General features: G+C 46.9%; 1 protein-coding gene across 10 annotated transcripts in view; it reads left to right on the top strand.

Annotated features, from left to right (window-relative positions):
• The window catches only part of Gtf2i (general transcription factor IIi), a 77,928-nt gene that overhangs the window by 35,415 nt on the left and 24,481 nt on the right, over window positions 1-18,032 (top strand). For 4 of the 10 annotated variants that reach the window (XM_021164000.3, XM_021163997.2, XM_021163995.3 and 1 more), the window contains 6 exons: window positions 4,696-4,752; window positions 6,711-6,773; window positions 12,917-13,033; window positions 13,759-13,824; window positions 16,443-16,626; window positions 17,813-17,871. In XM_021164000.3, coding sequence (XP_021019659.1) covers window positions 4,696-4,752; window positions 6,711-6,773; window positions 12,917-13,033; window positions 13,759-13,824; window positions 16,443-16,626; window positions 17,813-17,871 — 546 coding nt within the window. The remainder of the gene's footprint in view (window positions 1-4,695; window positions 4,753-6,710; window positions 6,774-12,916; window positions 13,034-13,758; window positions 13,825-16,442; window positions 16,627-17,812; window positions 17,872-18,032) is intronic. The other 6 variants (XM_029477118.2, XM_021163999.2, XM_021163998.2 and 3 more) reach the window with 3 other exon arrangements.

The following is an 18,032-nucleotide window of genomic DNA, read 5'->3' as shown; positions in this document are numbered from 1 at the left end:
ACAGGAAAATCCCACCTCAAACAGACAGGCACTTTAGTGGCTACTTCAGTGTCTCTGATTTTTGAATTTTCCACAAAGTTCTGGATTGCCCTTGCCCGGTAGACTTGATTTTCCTTAAAGTAATAAGCCTTATTGGACATGGAGTCTTTTACAAATACCTGGAATAATTTTTTATGGTCCTTTAGTGAGCAGATATCTGTGTACATTTACCGCTGAGTGTCAGTGACACTCATTAAAAAAGACAACACACAACCTAGTGCACATGCATTGAAGTGAAGGCACTTTCACTCCATCACTGCTGGGCATCGAACTTGGTTCATGAGGCTTGGCAGCAAGTGCCTTCATTCCCTGCCCTGTCTTGCTAGGCCCACTTATGTCGCTTGCAGTTAGTTTTGAACAGTTTGTTTATTCTTTGTGCTGCTAGCACTAAAGCTGAGATGAGGATGGGTTTCATGTTTTTAGAGTTCAATGTTGCAGAACAGCTTGGTTGTCTGTGCCTTACTGGTGTGAACATCAAGTTAACAGGTAGACTGATCTTTACATCAGATAGCCCTAAGTCTCCCCCCCTCCCTTCCCACACTAGGAAGGTTACATTTTCTTTATTTGGTGTTTTTTGAAACAGGTCTCTATTGTGTAGCTCTGGCTGTCCTGGTACTCTTTGTGTAGACCAGGCTGGCCTCAAACTGGCAGAGATCTATCTACACACCTCTGCCTCCTGAGTGCTGGGTTCAAGGCTTGCACCACCACTCCTAAACCTGATTCTCATTAGTATGTAGTCGTCGCCCAGAACGCTAGTTTGCTTGGCTCGGGTTAAGGTGTCCTGGATCTCAGGCCTCAAGCTCCTGATGCATTTCACGGTGACTTTTAGCTTCTGTCCGTCCTCCTGCTTCCACCTCCTGAGCATTTAGTTTGGCCTTTGTTGCCCTCATCAAACTACTTGTTTCTTTACTTAAGCTGCGTGTTCAGCTGACTGTTCCCCAGGCGAGTAGAGCAGTGCCTTGTGGGTATTTCCTTCTTTCTTTCTTTCTTTCTTTCTTTCTTTCTTTCTTTCTTTCTTTCTTTCTTTCTTTCTTCCTTCCTTCCTTCCTTCCTTCCTTCCTTCCTTCCTTCCTTTCTTCCTTCCTTTCTTTCTTTCTCTCTCTCTCTCTCTCTCCCTTCCTTCCTTCCTTCCTTCCTTCCTTCCTTCCTTCCTTCCTTCCTTTCTTCCCTTCTCCGTCTGACTTTCTTTCTTCCACAGTCCCCTTTTTGTTTTAGAGATTGAACCCAGGGCTTTGAGCTGTTTGGGCAGGTAGGCGTTGTGTCCCTGCCTGTGCCACACCACAGCCTACAGTGTCTCTCCTCATGACATGCCCCTTGCTTGTACAGTTGGTCAGTGTCTTTGTGAAATGCCCTATGTCCTCCTACAGGCTTGTCAGTCACAGCATTCCTCAACCCGAGGGCTCTGCTCCCTTTCACAAGGGTCACCTAAGACCATCATAAAACACAGATATTTAAGATAATTCTTTTTTTTTTTCTCCCAGAGCTGAGGACCAAACCCAGGGCCTTGTGCTTGCTAGGCAAGCGCTCTACTACTGAGCTAAATCCCCAACCCCGATAATTCTTAACAGTAGCAAAGTTACAGTTAAGGAACTAGCAATAAATTTTTTTTTTTTGGTTGGGGAGGTCACCATACCATGAGGAACTGTCTTAAAGGGTTGCAGCGTTAGGAAGGCTGAGAAACACTGGTTTAGGGTGTTCTTTGTGTCGTATTCAAGGATCGCGCTTTGGGCTCCTACCTTGTTTTGTTATGGCTATGTGGCTTTGCTCTGAGCCCAGCTTCTGAAACTCAGGCTTCCCCTTATTCTTCCGAGGGCTGATACTACAGGCTGTGGGCGTTGCTAATTGCTTTATGTTAAGAAGTAGCCTTTGAAAGTAGTGCTTTGTCTCTTTAAATGATTAATTACCAGAAGGCTTGTTTAGAGTAGTGGGTGGTGCTCAGCTGGTGCAGGGAGCCCTGGCTCGAATCCCCAGCACCAGGCAGACTGGCTGAGGCCGAGCACACCTGCATTCAGCGCTCTGAAGGTGGAGGCAGCAAGACCAGAGCTGTGGGCCAGCCTGGACTCCATCTCATTGTCTCACACGTGTACTGCACGTGTACTGTGAACTGGGTTGCCGAGAGCTGTGCCTTTGGGGTGCCTGGTACCCATGCTGCATGTCCCCCAGTGAAGTGACTTTCATTCCACCATCTTCATCCATGTGTGTATCTCCCTTGAACCATGACCCTGTGGCTCTGTTTTTTTGTCTCTTTTCCCTTTGTGTACCCGAACCCCCTTCGTCTCTCCCATGTAAAACCCCTTCTGTTTTCATGGGTGTTCAAAGTATTTCCACTAATGAAAACACTTGTTAGTGTAATGAAAAGCAATCTGGGCCAGGAGTCCATTGGTCCTGCCTGGTGGTTTGTCGTGTGCTTCTGTGGTGGCTGACACCACTCACTGATCGTGTGTGTCATTTGGAAAGCCTGAGGGAAGGCGAAGCTTTGCATCTTTCTTAAGTAATGCCTGTAAAGGAAGAAGCAAGCACTAGGCATGCGCGTGCAGCCAGCATTGGGCTCCCTCTGAACCCCTCAGAGCCTCCATTGCAGACATGGCACAGTTTCCATACCATCCAGTCATCCCCAGTAACCGCGTGCGTAGACCTCCACCCAACACGCCTTTCCCCATCAACCAAGGCCATTGACTAACATCATCTTTTTGCCTGTTTTTATTTCTCAAAAAGGCCATCATTCCATACACCTCACCCAGATATGCACTGATATGACCAACCTGTGCTTTGAAATTCCTTTTGAAGCTTATCTTTGTATCCCAAAGCAGGCCCTTCTGAAACTGCTGATGTTGATGAAAAGCTCCCCCTTTCGAAGGCTTTGCAAGGTATCGCCCTTCCACTTGTGCTCCCCCACGTCCTGTCGTAGTTAATGTCTCTTTATATTGGACAGACTGTTTGAGTAATTATAACTATATTACTTTTCCAAATGGAAAAGGAAAAAAATGTATTGGCCTTTTTTTTTTTTTTTTTTTTAAAAAAAAACATAAATGAACTTCACAAGCAAAATTTTTCAAAAACCAATTTTCCCTTTTGTGAATCTAGTAATGAATCTCGAAATGGGTACATGACACACTTTCCCATTGAAGGTAAAGTACACTTTATACCTTTATCAGCATAGTCAGGTCGTTACTGTTGGGTTAGCAGTGTGGATAGTGATAAGGCCGCCGCGATGCTTAGCTTTGGGAAGGATTGCAAACTATCTCTTGTAAATCCTTGTGCTTCTGAGATGACTCTTCGGGTCACTTTTGCGCTGTGCTCCCAGACTTGATCATACCCGTTAGTGGTGGCTTTTCCGTTGTCTCCTCTGGCTTTGATCTCAGTAGGTTGATTTTCTTTCTCATTACTGTCTATTGTAAATAGTTGTGCCTGTCATTTCTGTAGTTTTTACTAGAGCAGAGGCTCACTCAGGGTTCATAGTGCGCATGACCGGCTTTCCTGCCTGCCCTCAGTTTCCTGGCCACGCCCGTCGGGGGATGGCCACGCCCCCTTCTCGTGTTTTGGCTTCACATCTGTTTTGACATTATATAGTCAAAGAATTAACAGCTCCTTAAATGCCAAATTTAAGGTAAAAAAGGAGGAGTGTGTGGAGGAAGCACAAAGTGCTGCCCTTAGCTTTGAGAGGGCGCCCACGCTAGAGTGAGTGGAAGGCCGTCAGCATGGCGGACCAGAGCACGGCACCACAGCAACTCTGACTTACGCTTGGCACCATGAGAGCCCTTGCACTGAACGTGTCCCTTAGGAGTAAGTGAGCTGAGCACAGTTGTCAGGAGACCTGCTGCCCACCCCTCCATGACTCCTCTGTCCTGGCAGGTGACGAAGGTGTTTTCCCTCTTTTCCTTGTCCCAGCCTTGACACTTAGAGATTGGTGCACTTGGGGGCGGCTGTGCCCCGGATCCTAAGTGGCCGGTCCTCTGGCGTCTTGGCTGGTGGCCTTCGCGCTGTGCCTGGTCCCCTTGCTCTAGTAGGCTGCACTGCTGTCCCTGGCTGCCTGACCGACAGGAGGCTGGATGCGTGCCCCATGTTCAGAAGTAGGCACGTTATTTCCTGCGCTAAAATGTGTTTGCAACTAAAAATAGTCTCTAAAGTTCCAAGTAACACGTAAGGTGTTTAAAGTACAGCTGTGATTAGATCATGTGATAGTGTATGTGGCTTCTACCAATGGAGAAGGGGGAGCATTCCTCAAACAGCAACCCCGGAGGTAGCTTCTTTTTTTGACATGCCTTAGGTCTCTAGGCAAAGAAAGGGCTTCTTCTGATTTGGTGTCTTTGATTGTGAGCCATTGGCAGACGCATGTACCTAGGCTGTGACTGCTTCTCAGATCCCAGCATCCCTCAGCAAGGTGGCATGTGGCGACAGTGACCAGTACCAAATCCCAGCTCTGCCTATAGTGTTGTTCTGGGTGTTTGTACTTCCAGACGTTTTCAGCTTCCAAATAGAAGAGTTATTTTTCTGAGTTAGAAAACATTGTTTGATTTTATTACTGAGTTAAAAAAAATCTTTTTGTTATAATAAATTATGTGGTCACTAGTTCTTTTTTTATTGTTAGATTTTATTATTATTATTATTAATTTTTTTTTTTACTGCTTTAGTATATACTCTTCATTTTCTTTTTAGGAAGCCATCACTCCTCAGAAGGCAACGAGGGAACGGAAGTGGAAGTGCCAGCAGAAGGTTAGGAAAGGAGGGACTTAGATTTCTCAGCATCTGTTGCTCTTCAGATGGTAAACCCCCGACACCTACTCTTCAGAGATGAGATGGTGGTGTGCGGGCCTTCATGGCCCGCACTCTCCTTTTTAGGGAGCAGGCATTGGTGCCTGTCACTGTGCTCATGGGCACTGGGCCTGGCTGCCCCCGTCCATGAGGCTCTTGCTGAGGCAGATGAGCGGCTGTCCCACTGCTGTCCCTGTCCCACTGCTGTCCCTGTCGTCTTGGAAGTGCACTGAGGATAGAGAGCGCCTGCTTTTCTCACTATTCTAGAGTTAAAAGGATCCTGGTTGTTTTCTGTTGAACTATAAAGTGTCCTATCTGCCATCCCCAGTTTGTTTGTAGGGCAACAGATACACTTTGGCTGAGAAGATTTCTGTCTTCTTAGCGCTGTCATACCCACAGTTGCCTCAGGGATGGCTGCTGCTCTGCTGGCCTGGGAGCCCTCCTCATCACCGGGCCCTCAGCTGAGGGGCCTGATTGATTGCACAGCACGTGGGAGCCCTCACTGCTGCGGCTGGAGTAGCTCACAGAGGGCCTGTAGTCCTCCAAGGAGGTAGCTGCAAGGCGGCTGGCTCTTGCTTCAGATTCTGTATTCCTCTCCTTAGCTGCTGTTTATAGAGCACGTGGAGGTGGGGATTTATCCTGCAACTTTGCATTTCTTCTATCTGTTGTTTGGTTTTATTTAAGAAATGAGGAATTCGACCTTTTGCCGCCTTCTAGTGGGGGCAGGGGTGATCCTAACAAAGTCACGGGCTGATCTTCGTACACTCAGTTGCAGAAGTAGCTAGGCTTTCTAGTAGGAATCTGTTTCTCTCAGAAATGTTGATCGTCTGGCCGGGTGTAGTAGCGCACACCTGTTATCCCAGCACTTGGGAGGCTCGGGCAGGAGGATCACCCATGAGTTTGAGGCCAGCCTGGGCTACATGGTGAGTGCCAGGCCAGCCCAGGCTACATAGTGAGACCCTGTCTCAGAACAATAAAGCATAAAAAGAAATACTTGAGATACTCTTCATATGTGACTGATTTTTGTGGTGAACTCACTAGGGTGTTAGAAAGGTGATGGGGCGGTCCTCTGTGGTAGGTCTTAGGTGGGCAGGCTGCTGTCAGCAGGCCTTGGCATAGGACCTGCGTGGTTCATCTAGCACCCAGACTGCTTCACAGTTTCACGAGTCTGTCAACACGTACTAGGTCTCGGGAGACTTGTTTCTGACAAAATTCTTGCTGTTGTGTTCCAGTGTTAACAGCTGAGCGCCCTTGGGTTCTCTCTGCTCTCTATTCCTGTACTGACAGCAGTGGCCGCCGCTGCCTTTGGTTCATCTCTCAGCCTTTGCAGAATAAAAGAGCTAATGAGCTAACAAGAGTGCCTGCCCAGCACTAACCTCTCTTTCTGTGGCTGTGCGTTTTTGTGTAATAACATGAGCCTCAGTGGAAGGACCCTGCAGATTGAACGAGTCAGCAGCAGCCGTGCATGCCGTCACTGGTTTCCCTTGTTGCAAAGGTCTCCTCTGCAAAATGTTATGGTGGTTTCATTTAACTGTGTAAACCACTGCTAGGATGCCTGGAAGGCGAGAGGCCAGGGTCCAAAGTAGAAAGCAGGTCTCACTGTTCTAACTGGCATCCTCCAGTCAGAGCAAGGAAACAGTTATGACTTTGCTGTGGCTGCATTCCCCGCAAGAGCCTGGGGCTCTTGAGGCCACCGACGCAGGTAATGTGGTGATCATCTTAACACTTTCCAGGATTCTCTACCTTTGTTTTCTTTCATCCCCAGTTATAATCAAGGGTCAAATATTCTTAAAGAACATGAAATGAATTCAGACACCAGCTGCATTTTATTGTAGGCTGCTTTTGGAGTCCCAGTAAGTGTTGGCGCACACGGATATGCTGAATAATGAATGTCATTTTAGAATTTTATTTTTTTCAAGATTCTACTCAACATGTCCCTTCAGAAACCAGTGAGGACCCCGAAGTTGAGGTGACCATTGAAGGTTAGTCACTTAAGCCTTGACGCCACGAGTTCCCTTCTGGTCATGAGCATATACGTCATAGTCACATTGAGTATGCGTCTCATCCATCCTGAAGGAAGCTGGGGACAGAGCAGCCCACGCCCCAGCAGGGCTCCCCGGTTGCTCTGGGCGTCCTGGGTGACAGCTATGCAGAAGTAATTGAGGGAAAAAAAAAATCCAAATTTAGATCCACAGATCCACACAGAGAGGCAGATTCCAGGATCTTTTGGGTTATGGTACAAGAACTAAAGCTGGAGCCCCCTGAATCTCAGTCTGAAAAGGGGAGGACAAGGCAGCCCACGACGGCCTCAATCTCTTAGGCTCCAGCCATCCTCCTGCCTCAGTTGCCCAAGTAACTGAGACTATAGGCATATGCCATCATACTTGGTCAGTAACCACTCCCCCCGACTCTCAGTACACTATTTACACTATTTGTTTTTTGAAAATGTTTGGAAGTAATGGTTACAAATATTTTAATTTTTAAAATAATCACCGTTAGCTAAGTTTTCTTACCCCTAGTTGATTTTTTTCCTTTTGTTTTGTTTTGAGAAGGGGTCTCACTGTGCATCCCTGCCTGGCCCGGAACTTATTGTGTAGACCAGGCTGGCCTAGAACTCACAGAGATCCTCTTGCCTCTGCCTCCAGAGTGCTGAGGTTAAAGGCCTTTAATATTTTTAACTGTTTTTCCCAGTAGTGTCTCACTCTGAGGCCAGGCTGACCTTGAACTCTAAGATGTGCCTGCCTCTTGTCAAGGGCTGGATTAAAGGCGCACCTGTCATTCAAGTCCTTCCCTTTAATCCCAGGGTCGCCCTGCAGCCACTCTGCCCTTCATCTGATGGTGGTGGCAGTCCATCGCTGAAGGGTGATTTACAGACACGTGTGTTTGTGTGGGTGCTGCCAAGTACAGGTGCATTGTGATAACAGACCTTTGATCCAAAGCCCGTACCCCTGCCCCAGCCCCACACATCCGGGAGGGAGTGCTTCTTTCCCGGCCGCAGCATAACTTTCCTTGGATTGGGAGCTTGGGTGTGCTCTGTCTCCCTCTCTCTGTCTCTCTGTCCCTGTCCCTTGTGTGTCTGTAGTATTGAAGATGTGAGCTGCTTGATGCCTCTGACCTGACAGAAGAAATCTCCTCATATTCCATGTGCTGCTGTCAGCCAATGAATCCATAGATTTGTCTTTCTCTGTAACGTGATTTTATTAACCTGAAAGCTGTTTTGAATTTTTCCTGGTCAGTTGAAGAATTGACATTTTGTCACCTTTAGTTAAGAACCTATTAAGGGCTGGCAAGGTGGCTCAGCTGGTCAAGGCACTTGTCACCAAGCCTGATGACCTGAGGTTCCATCCCCAGGACCCCCATAGCAGAGGAGACCCAGCTCCTGCTCCCCACATCCCACAGGCAAGAAGCTCCTGGCCCTCTCCAAACACGGACAGTAAATGAATGAATGAGTGAAGTACACATTTTAAAATGGAAAAGCCCTAATGAACTTGTAGAAACCTCTGAGCCTGTGAACCAGCCTTGTTCCTTAGGCAGAAGTGAGAAAAGTGGGTGCTTTTTTGAATTGTAGAAATAAAACCTTGGATAAGATACAGAGCCAACTTGGGTTTTCAGTTTTTGGATTTGGAGTTTGTTTGTTTTTTTCCTAGTATTTTGAGACATGGTTTCTCTGTGTAACCCTGTTTGTCCTGGAATTTGCTGGCCTGCGCTAGCATCTGCCTTCTGAGTGCTGGGATTAAAGGTCTGCATTGCCACCATCTGGTGCTTTTTTTTTTTTTTTTTTTTGAGACAAGTTCTCTTTCTGTAGCTCTGGATGTTCTGAAACTTGATATGTAGACCAGGCTGGCTCAGACTCATACAGATCCACTCACTGGCTTCTGCCCCCTGGTTTCTGGGATTAAAGGTGTGTGCCACTGTACCTGGCGCCACATTGGTACAGTGGCTAGATTAAGATTGCAAAGTAAATCTTGTCTTTTAGTATTGAAACCACATAAACAAACCGAAGGGGATGGAAAAAGGTCCCTGCTGTCATGGATGAAACCCTTTTAAGAGGAAAGGCTGGGGCTACAGAGGTGACTTGGCAGTCGGTGCTGACAACCTTCTGTAATTTCTCTTCCAGAGAGCCAGTGTCTTCCTCTGGACTGCGGGGACACGAGGCTTGCATGTGGTGCACATACAATTGTGAGACCAACATGCACATAAAATAACGACATCTTTTTAAACAATAAAGGAAAAGCATGGCTAGAGAAGATGCTTGGGCAGGGTGTGCTTCTGCTGTGTAGGAAGGGCTCAGAACAGCGGGCGCCCCTGCTACCGGGAAACGGGTTTCCCATCGTTATCTTTCTACATTTCCAATATAGTTTAGAAAAAAGAAGAAATAAGGAAAAGAAAACAGCCTTGTTTGGATTTTACAGTGTGGTCTCCGGGCTCTTGTTTGTGGCAATCCTGTGACTAGAGGCAGCCCTTAGCAGCTCACAGCTGACGTGAACAACCCAGGTCTGGGAAGCTTTGGAGCTATCAGACTGTGCAGGCCTCAGTTTCATAAACATTGAGGAAATGTTTGGGGTTAGGTTGGAAGGCCACTTCCTTTGCCATGTGCAGTGAAGGTGTAGGACATTTGTCGCACATACTCTAAGCCCCAGCATTGCTGTGCAATGACTAGAGGCTACGCTTAGCTTGGTCTGTTTTATCTTGTTTTGTGAGGTCTCTTTAGGTAATAAAGAGATGCCTTTGAAAAGCTGTTTCCTTTTAACACAGTTGCCTTTACCCGCCCTGACCTCAAACCAATTGAGCACATTGAGTCATTTGCATATGTTCCTGTGTGCCCCGCCTCTGATCTTGACTTTGGACTTTTCTTTTTCTTTTTTTTTTTTTTGGTTTTTCGAGACAGGGTTTCTCTGTGTAGCCCTGGCTGTCCTGGAACTCACTCTGTAGACCAGGCTGGCCTCGAACTCAGAAATCCGCCTGCCTCTGCCTCCCAAGTGCTGGGATTAAAGGCGTGCGCCACCACGCCCGGCTTGGACTTTTCTTGAAGTTGCTTTCGAGTGAATTTGTTTTCCAATTCATGTTGTGTTTCCATGGATGAACTCCCTTGGAATTTTTTTCTGTTATTTTTTTTCTTTAAAGCCACACAAATTTTTCTGCATGCTTGTGGTCCATCTGGTCTCTTGTTCACTGCGCACCGACACACGTTACTGCAGAACTGTGTGTGCCACCCACTGGAATGGGGTCAGGTTAGTCCTTACTATTAGCCCTGCTAAACAACCACTTGGTTACATACAGGTGAGAGCTGGATGAGTTACACAGCATTCTTCAGCTCTGTGGTGTCATTAGGAAGCTTAGGGTTGACAGTCGGGAGGGAGTCATGGTCCAGGGATGGCTTTTTTTTCTTTTTTCTTTTTTTTGAAATTAATGCTGAGGGTATTGGCTGCTTCAGATGACGGAAGCCTGCAGCACTCCCGCTAACATAGGAGCCTTACGTGCACCTGGTGAGGCTCCTGCCCGCTAGATTACTTTGCCTGGAGCAGCAACAGCTCATACCCATTACCTTGACCCTACAGGGCCACTGTGAAGCAGACTGGAGAGCAGGTGGTGCAGGAAGGAGGCCCAGCCTTGGGCAGGGAGGGTGGAAGCCATTGAGGTAGCTGTTGAGTTTGTTGGTACTTGACTGGTCAGCATTTGTAGTGCTTTAAACAGCTCATGCATAGCCAGACAGGACCCAGTGCAAAGTGACAGGTTACGGGATAGGCTCTAAAGGGAAGGGACAGGGATGCGACACCGCCCAGCAGCCTGACAGGGACTTTGTGAACAGTTGCCTTACCGCTGAGCCACGCCTCCAGCCCCATGTTGTATTTGTTGCTGTACCTTCATGTCTCACAGGAGAGTGCACCCAGACTATGTTTTAAATCATTTTGCAGTTTTTGTTAGCGTTAATTGTATTAAATACTCTTAGACTTTTTAATGTTCATGTCTGATTGATTATCTTCATAAACTATCAGCATATTTTGTGCCCGTACCCTACCCAACCCCCCATCAGGGTTTCTCTGTAGCTTTGGCTGCCCTGAAACTCACAGAGATCCTCCTGCCTCTGCCTCCCAAGGGCTGAGATTAAAGACATGCACCACCCCCACCCATCTGTCTTGTATGCTTAAATGGATTTCAACTGAGGTGGGCTTTTGTTTTTTATGTTTTGTTCGTTAAGTCAGGGTCTCTCTCTTCTCTCTACATAATTTTGGCTGTCCTAGAACTCATTTTGTTGACTAGGCTGGCTTTGAACTCATAGATCTTCTGTCTCTGCCTCCCAAGGGCTGGGATTAAAGGTGTGAGCTACTATACCCAGCCTAAGAAGTGACGCCTTGACACAGAAGAAAATCTACCTGCCTGTTTTCCCTCAGCCTGGGTTTGAACAGACCATCTTTTTGTTTGTTTGTTTTGTTTTTGTTTTTCGAGGCAGGGGTTCTCTGTATAGCCCTGGCTGTCCTGGAACTCACTTTGTAGACCAGGCTGGCCTCGAACTCAGAAATCCACCTGCCTCTGCCTTCCAAGTGCTGGGATTAAAGGTGTGAACCACCACGCCTGGCTTTTTTTTTTTTTTTTTTTTTGCAGACCATCTTTTGAGGGGCGTAGGAGAAAGAGTTAACCCAGAGTCAACTGGAGTCAGAGCCACTGCCTGGCCTCTCTCTGTTTCCTTTTTCTTTTTCAAAAAATGAGACAGTGTCTAATGTGGCCCAGGTTGGCCTTGAACTTTGCATCTGTCTTTGTGCTGGGATCACAGGTGTGTGCCCCGACACCTAGTTTTCCTCTCTGTGGAATCCCAGACTGGCCTCAAACGTGACATCTTTCTCTCAGATGCTGGCTGGGATTACCAGCTTTGGCCACCACACCTGGCTTCAGTTTGTTTGACTTTTTAAAAAAAGTTGGTTTGAGAGTAACAATTACACCTTCAAATAATTCGCTTAATATTTTGTTGTATTTGAATGGTCATTTCTGATAGCCATTGTCCCTAACTAGTAATTTCTATTCTGTACTATTGATTTTTCTTATATTGGGTCACAAGGCCCAAGATGGCTTTGAACTTGGTGTGCAGCTGAGGAAGACCTTGAGTTTTCCATCTTCCTGCTTACACCTTTTTTCTTTTTCCTTTCTAAGACAAAGTCTCATTGTATAGGCCTGACTGGCCTAGAACTGACCTGTCTCTGCCTTCCAAGTGCTAGGATTAAGGTACACCACCACACCTGACAACTTACACTCTGTCTTTAAAGATTCTGTGAGCTCCATTTGCAGATGTTAGAGCTGACAGCTTAGGGGTGGGTCGTGACCTCGCTTTGCCGGCGGCTGTGGTTCCATGGGCCAGGAATCCCCTGCTTCAGTGTGGGGGTGCATTGAGAGAGTGAACATGAACTTCACACATACTGCCCTGTGTGTACCTGGGCTTGAATCCTGAAAGGTATTTGTACACGGTCCTATGTTGAGGGAGTCAACATCTCTGTTTCCTTCTTTGTGGAAACGTTGTGCTATTGAAAAGATTTACAGAGCCAGCTTGGTGGTGCATTCGGCAGTCCTGGCACTTAGGAAACTGAGGCAGGAGGATCCTAAGTCCAAAGCCGCCTTATCTCAAGTCACAGCAACAACAAAAGGCTGGTGCTTTAGTGGGAGAGCACAAGGCCACGGAGTCAGGCCCCAAAAGAAACAAATAGTAAACTAAAAGAAAAAAAATCCTAAACTAACAGAAAAAAAGTGCAGGTTTGGCTTAGGCCGCCCCTGCCCCTCCCCAACGCCCTTGTTTGCGGCCATGGAGTGGTTTGTGAGTTTATTCTTTGATTAGGCCTTCATTCTTTTTCTATAACACGCTTGCACTGTTATAGTGAAGTAGTTGCCTCCATTAAAACCTTTTTCCTCCAAACCCTTGAAGCCCAGCATAACTCTAGCCATGAAAATTCTTAGGGGAGAAACTGGTCAGAGGGGATGAGCAGCTGCCCTGGCCAGTGCAGCGGGCAGTGGTGCAGCGTGGAGCTGCAGCTGCAGCGAGGGAGCATAGGAAGTCCTCGTGAGTGGCCAGAGCTGCCCTCAAACCTGCGCTGACACCCAGCAGCTGGTTCCCCCAGTAACGAAGGTTTTCTTTCTCAAGATGATGACTATTCTCCACCCACCAAGAGGCTAAAGAGCAGCGAGCCGCCCCCGCCCCCGCCCGTCGTCCAGGAGCCCGCCAACGCTGGCAAGCGCAAAGTGAGGGAGTTCAACTTTGGTAAGTGTCTGCAGCAGGGAGGGCAGTGACATCAGAGACAGTGACATCAGAGGCTGGTGGGTGGGTCTGTAGCCATGGGGGGGAGACTGCATTTGGTGCCCCCCCCCCTCTGGTTATCCTTCAAAGCAGTAAAACCTTCATTTTACAAGGAAGTGCCTTGGTTTTCAGTATTAACTCTGTTGCCCATGTATTCTAAGGGACTGAGTAAATACAGGGGTGTTAGATTTCTATCCATAGTTTGAAATTGTCTTTGTTTTGTTCCAGTTGAGAGAGATGTAGGCCAGTGCTCTGCTAGTTGGAGTTTGTGTGTATGTGAGTTTAATTTTTTTAGCATTCTGTGGAAGTTGCAGCCACCTCCCAATAAAGCCTTGCCTTTCCACAGCTAACAGGCTTCAGGGGGTGTCCCAGAGGGCCTGTGTAGGCCTCTTCTTTTTTTTTTTTTTTTCCTGCTGTTTTGTAGTACCTAATTGGACCAGTTTTTTCTGATTGCCTATCTTCACAAGTTTAAAAGCTCCAAAGAGGCGGGCTGGGTACTGTTCTAAAAACAAGTTTCAAATATCCTTCAGTCTCCAGTTGTTCCCAAGAAACACAGAAAAAGGAAAGACCCTTGGGGAGGCAGGAAAAAACCCCCGACTGAGGTGGGCTGATAGATAGGTTGTCTGCTCTAGAGAGCACAGAGTGCCAAGCTGCCCTGTTTACTGAAAATGGTTCCCTCTCATTTTCAGAGAAATGGAACGCGCGCATCACTGACCTACGGAAACAAGTTGAAGAGTTGTTCGAAAGAAAATATGGTATGTCTGCAGCAGCCACCCAGTCAGGTCACTGCTCAGAGTGGGCTGGCCGGCCTGCCAGGGAGCTAGGCCTTCCTCACATCTGTCCCCTATACATGTAGGCCGTCTTAGAAACAGTTTCCGGATTATCAGTAAGTGGAAGCAGCGTGCGCACGCGCGCACACACACACACACACACACACACAAACACACACCACTTCGTCACTTCGTGCTTTTGAGGCAGAGTCTCACTGTATAGTTTTGATTGCCAGAACTTGCTGTGAGTACCAGCCTGGCGTCCAGCAGCTCACAGAGATGCACTTCCGCTGCCTCCAGAGGGTGTGGCTTAAGGCGTGTGCCATCATGGCTAGCTCGGATGCATACTCACAGATCTACACTCTATTGATCTTGGCTCTTGGAACTTCTAAAAAACATTTATTTTCATATTAGATGTATGAGTGTTCAGGGTGCATCCACGTAGGTTCTGTGCGCCTTGTGCAGAGGTGGCTGTAAACTGCAGTGCCTCCTGGGACTGAAGCTCTGCAGAAGCAACAGTGTTTGACCATTGTGTCATGCCTTCAGCCCCCATGGTCCCTTAACTGTGGCTGAACTCTTCAGTGAAAGTCTAGAGTTAAAATGTAATAAACTTGTTAAATGTTTCATATTTTCCTCCCACCTTGTGTTCAGGCATTAGCTTGTGCTTTTTTTTTTTTTTTTCTCTTTTCTTTTAAGATGTATTTATTATATGTGAGTACACTGTAACTGACTTCAGACACACCAGAAGAAGGCATCGGTTGTGAACCACTATGTAGTTGCTTGGGATTTGAACTCAGGACCTCTGGAAGAGCAGTCAGTTATCTTAACTGCTGAGCCATCTCTCCAGCCCTAGCTTATGCTTTTTTTTTTTTTAATTTTTAATATTTTTTTATTACGTATTTTCCTCAATTACATTTCCAATGCTATCCCAAAAGTCCCCCATACTCCCCCACCCCCCACTTCCCTACCCACCCATTCCCATTCTTTTGGCCCTGGCATTCCCCTGTACTGGGGCATATAAAGTTTGAAAGTCCATTGGGCCTCTCTTTCCAGTGATGGCCGACTAGGCCATCTTTCGATACATATGCAGCTAGAGACAAGAGCTCCGGGGTACTGGTTAGTTCATCATGTTGTTCCCCTTATAGGGTTGCAGATCCCTTTAGCTCCTTGGGTACTTTCTCTAGCTTCTCCATTGGGGGCCCTGTGTTCCATCCTATAGATTACTGTGTGCATCCTCTTCTGTGTTTGCTAGGCCCCAGCATAGTCTCACAAGAGACAGCTATATCTGGGTCCTTTCAGCAAAATCTTGCTAGTGTATGTAATGGTGTCAGCGTTTGGAAGCTGATTATGGGATGGATCCCTGGATATTGCAGTCTCTTGATGGTCCATCCTTTCATCACAGCTCCAAACTTTGTCTCTGTAACTCCTTTCATGGGTGTTTTGTTCCCAATTCTAAGAAGGGGCATAGTGTCCACACTTTGGTCTTCATTCTTCTTGAGTTTCATGCGTTTAGCAAATTGTATCTTATATCTTGGGTATCCTAAGTTTTGGGCTAATATAGCTTATGCTTTTAATTCACTCATTTCAAAGCAGGGAAAGCAGGTGGTTCATGTAGAAATAGCGAGGTACAGCAGGCAGGTCATAGCTAGGCCAGGGTTCCATGTCTGTCTTTGTGCTCCCCGCCTCCTGCTCTGAGTGGGCAGGAGGTTAGAGCCTGTCCTGAGGATCTGCTAAGAGAGCAGTCCCTGCAGATTCCACCTGGTGCAGTGGCCGTGCTTGTTCTTTGTTTTTTCATGTTGTAATTAGCCGGGTTCTGAGCTAGAGATGTCTAGTGTGACAGGAGTTCTCTCGATCTGTGCTCCACAGCAGTGTAAGATGAAAGGTTCCAGAGACTGACATTTATTGGATTGTTTGGTTTGCTTGAGGCAGTCTCACCATAGAGACCAGGGAACTCCCAGAGCTCCTCCTGTCTCTGCCTCCTGAGTGATGGAATCACCACCATAGCCACCAACCAAGAATCTTTTGTATATAAGGAAGTAATTGTGAGTCAACTGCTGTGAAATTGTCATAACAATCCTATTTTATACACTGAAAGCAACCTCAGTGGTAATTGGCTCACAGGAGGAATTCTAACTGTTACGTAGACTTGGTATTTGTGTTAGGGGGTCAGCAAAGTTTCTGCTCTGTCCCTGTCCACTGCTAACATGTACGGCGTGAGAAGCACTGATGCAGAACACCAGCCGACAGTGGTGCTGGTGGGACGGGGACATGCTGTATTTGGTGACCCTGCACACAGCCCTGAGGACATGGTCTACGACTCCTGCATTATTTTACCCTTGGGTAAAGAATTGGCTGTTATCATGAATGGTACAGATGAAGAATGTTTTCCATCTCATTATATGAAAGAAATCCTTTTAGGAGTTCGTAGATAACAAATGCTTATGCTGTAAAACCTCGGTGGTTCTGAGTTTGTAGTACACATACTGCCCACTGTGGTTAACTTCTGTAGACAAAGCAGCGTTGCGTATCGCCTGTCATTCTGTTGTGGAGTTCCACAGAGCCTTGTCTTGTAACGACTGTCCTTTTCTCTTTTCATCCTAAAGCTCAAGCTATCAAAGCCAAAGGTCCGGTGACGATCCCATACCCTCTTTTCCAGTCCCATGTTGAAGATCTTTATGTAGAAGGGCTTCCTGAAGGGATTCCTTTTAGAAGGCCTTCGACGTACGGCATTCCTCGCCTGGAGAGGATATTGCTGGCCAAGGAAAGGATCCGTTTCGTGATTAAGAAGTAAGCCAGGCACTTGCATGGGGCTCTTGGCTGTTTGGGTTGGTACGGTTTTTTTGTTTGTTTTGTTTATTAACGCTGTCAAGTACTAATCACAGACTATGTAAAAGCGTGAGAGATTGCATATCTCTTTATCTTCAAACTTCCCTGTGTTTGTATGTGTGCATTTGTGACACATAGATACATGTGTGTGTGCTGGTATGTTTGTAGGCTTCAAGGTTAATATCACTCTTCCATTGCACTCTTTAGAGATGGGTCTCTCAGAGTTCCTGATTGAGCCAGTTTGTCTAGCCTGTATCACTACAGCAGGTGTCTCTGCCGTCTGAGACTTGACTTACAGGTGGGCTACTGCGTACCTGATGGTGGTTGACGGCAGAGGATCTGAGCCCTGGTCCTCCTGCTTACAGAGAGAACGCTCTGCTGAGCCATTCCTTCGACAGCCATTCTTCTACCTTAGAGTGTGTGCATGAATGTGTGTCAGACCAGGGCTGAGCTCCTGCCCACCTGATGTCACACCAAGAAAGATAGCCACAGTATCTGTGTGCTGCTCGGGTCTCCACCCTTTTGGCAAACCTCTATTTCTAAACTATTCACATCTCAGATCATAACAGTAGCAAATTTACAGTTATGAAGTAACAGCAATAATAATGTTAAGGTTGGGAGTCACCCCAACATGAGGAACTGTATTAAAGGGTTGTAGCATTAGGAAGGTTGAGAACCACTGCTCTAAATCTGGAAAATTGAAAGCACGTGAACATAAGATTGGAAAGTTAGGGGCTGGTGAGATGGCTTAGTGGGTAAGAGCACCCGACTGCTCTTCCGAAGGTCCAGAGTTCTAATCCCAGCAACCACATGGTGGCTCACAACCATCCGTAACAAGATCTGGCGCCCTCTTCTGGAGTGTCTGAAGACAGCTACAGTGTACTTATAATACATATAATAAATAAATAAATCTTTAAAAAAAAAAAAAGATTGGAAAGTTAAAATAAGCTAAGCTTGGAGGGAAGAATGAACAGGAGAGTGAGGCCAGTGGTACCCACCCTCCACGCTGAAGCAAGGATGGTGTCCTTCGCTCTTCCCTAAGCCAGTGCGGTTGTCGGAGGGGTGGTGTATGTGTGATGTGTTTGCTAGATAGTATCCTAGTTAGAGACTTCTGGCAGGTACTCACTGTTTAATTCTCTCCTTTCAGACATGAGCTTCTGAACTCAACACGAGAAGATTTACAGCTTGATAAACCAGCCTCGGGAGGTGGGTTTCTCGCCTCCAATTAGCCCATGTCTGTGTGCATGGGAATTGTGACCACTCGGTGCAGCCGCTGCCTCTTTAGTTTATTTTCCTCATAAAGAAAGAAACCTTTGGGGCTGGAGAGGTGGCTCAGCGGTTAAGAGCACTCGCTGCTCTTCCAAAGT

This window comes from Mus caroli, unplaced genomic scaffold, assembly GCF_978045245.1.
Source record: "Mus caroli unplaced genomic scaffold, Mus_caroli_1 scaffold_4, whole genome shotgun sequence".
NCBI classification, from domain to species: Eukaryota; Metazoa; Chordata; class Mammalia; order Rodentia; family Muridae; genus Mus; species Mus caroli.
The sequence above is the reverse complement of the archived record's forward strand: the minus strand, read 5'-3'. Positions and strand labels throughout refer to the sequence as shown.